The 2,353-nt window shown below is 44.6% G+C and overlaps 1 protein-coding gene across 1 annotated transcript; it reads left to right on the forward strand.

The window, feature by feature from the left end:
- Positions 1 to 4: 4 nt before the first annotated feature.
- ZBTB6 (zinc finger and BTB domain containing 6) lies at positions 5 to 1,282 on the forward strand (the record flags this gene model as incomplete). The annotated part of the gene is made up of 1 exon (XM_010189016.1): positions 5 to 1,282. A coding segment is annotated over one exon (1,278 nt), but the record flags the coding sequence as incomplete, so codon positions are not given.
- Between the last annotated feature and the right edge of the window lie 1,071 nt (positions 1,283 to 2,353).

Raw genomic sequence — 2,353 nt, forward strand, 5'->3', positions numbered from 1 at the left:
GGCTGCGGACTCGGAGGTGCTGCACTTCCAGTTCGAGCAGCAGGGTGATGCCGTGCTGCAGAAGATGAACCTCCTGCGGCAGCAGAACCTCTTTTGCGACGTCTCCATTTACATCAACGACACCGAGTTCCAGGGGCACAAGGTGATCTTCGCCGCCTGCTCCACCTTCATGAGGGATCAATTTCTGCTCAATCAGTCCAGGCAAGTGCGGATCACCATCCTGCAGAGCGCCGAGGTGGGCAGAAAGCTGCTCCTGTCCTGTTACACGGGCGCTCTGGAAGTCAAAAAGAAGGAGCTGCTGAAATACCTCACCGCCGCCAGTTATCTCCAGATGGTTCACATCGTGGAGAAGTGTACCGAAGCTTTGTCGAAATACTTGGAAATCGATGCTTCCATGGAGAAGGGTGATCAGGCTGCAGAGGGGTGTCATTCCTCGGACGCGGAACTGAGAAATGCTGATGAGGTTTCAGATAAAGATTGTGAAATAATTGAGATCTCTGAAGACAGCCCAGGGACTGCCGAGTACCCCGTGAAACAGGAGAACGAGGACATCTCAGAGCCCGCGGTGCAGAGCTTGATCTCAGAAAGAAAGGAGACAAAAACCCCAGAAATATCAACAGTTGAAATCGGATATAAGGATGATGAAATCTGTATCTTCAGAATGGATTCTGTGAGCGTAGCGAATGTCGAAAATGAACATTTTCCGCAGCCCTGCACATCCTCTAAAACAAATTTGTATTTTCCAGAAACCCAACACTCCTTGATAAATTCTACGGTTGAAAGCAGAAATACAGAAATGTCAGGAAATAACTTTCAGGCTTTTGTCAGTGACAGTGCAGAAGGAACATCTAGTCTGGGGAACGGGTACCAGAGCCTGGACGATTCTGGCAGTTCGTGGCGGCACCAGTGTCCAAAGTGCCCGAGGGGATTTCTGCATCTTGAGAACTATCTCAGACATCTGAAAATGCACAAACTCTTCTTGTGTTTGCAGTGTGGCAAAACATTCACACAAAAAAAGAATCTCAACAGACACATCCGGGGGCACATGGGCATCCGCCCCTTCCAGTGCATGGTGTGCTTGAAGACCTTCACTGCCAAAAGCACGCTGCAGGATCACCTCAACATACACAGCGGCGACAGGCCCTACAAGTGTCACTGCTGCGACATGGATTTTAAACACAAGTCCGCTCTTAAAAAGCATTTGACTTCTGTTCATGGAAGAAATAGCAGTGAAAAAACAAACCTGAGCACTATTACAAAAGTTAAAATAGACTATGATTAACAGATGGCTGGATGTGGAGCCAGGCTCCACAAAAAACTCCTGCCTAGTGAAATTCTACATCCCCACGTAATGGAGAGAGGCACAAATATGTGACTGGTGATCAAAGATGGGCCTCGTCAGCAGCAAACTTGCCTGCTGTGTCAAGGTTGCTATTGCTGCAAGTGCAGAAAAGGTGTTCACTGGTTAAAAGTAAACTGCAAAATACGGGAAGTTATTTCATGCTTGTCTTCTGTTATCCCAGACACATTCTGATTTACCCCCCCGTTATCTTTTGCAGTCCCTCGTTTCAAGGGCAGGTACTGCCAATTTTCAATCTATTATATTGCAATAAGATGAAGCCTGAGCTGTGATGTTCCTGGTTTATAATGGCTAAGGAAAGGGGATGTTTGTATTTATTCAGCAAATCAGTCATTCCCACCCAGTTCATGTATTGTTTATAGTGAAACCATCTCCCTGCTTGCCCAGACTTTGCTAGATCTTTCAACAGGAAGAAGGCCTGTTTTCATACTTGAGTCTGCGATGTTTAAGAAAGAACACATAACAAAAAACAATGAAAGAAGCTTTCCAATTGCCTTTTGCAAATAGAGAACTGGTAAAAGAGAAGGAAAACAGAATTGCCTTGCAGTTCATTTTTAACTGGATGGTCTCATTAGAAGGACTTGAGTTCAGTTTTTAGAATGAGTTCTGAATTTTTCCAAACTTGCATTTGTTTCCTATCGTACCAGTGTTTTGCACCTGTGTTTGATTAATTCCGATTTAGTCCTGTTTGTTGAGTTGTACCATTTGCCTTCATTTTTTACAAACCTTAGATACGTGACAGTAATGTGAAAAATGGAGCTGCGTGCTGTTACATGATAGCAGTTTCTACATTCATTTTGAAAAACAATCCTTTATATCTTATGAGGAACGGCTTAGACATAGACGTCTTCTCATCCGCTAATTCTGTGATACAGTAAAACAGTAACCGTGTGTGTTTGGCTAGGTGTGTTTGTACTCTGTCAAAGGTTGGTTGTTTCATCACAAGCATCGAAAGGCCTGTAACGCAGAATCCTTATCCTCTGCCTGTCTTTG

The sequence above is a fragment of the Mesitornis unicolor genome, unplaced genomic scaffold (assembly GCF_000695765.1).
Source record: "Mesitornis unicolor isolate BGI_N332 unplaced genomic scaffold, ASM69576v1 Scaffold52567, whole genome shotgun sequence".
NCBI classification, from domain to species: domain Eukaryota; kingdom Metazoa; phylum Chordata; class Aves; order Mesitornithiformes; family Mesitornithidae; genus Mesitornis; species Mesitornis unicolor.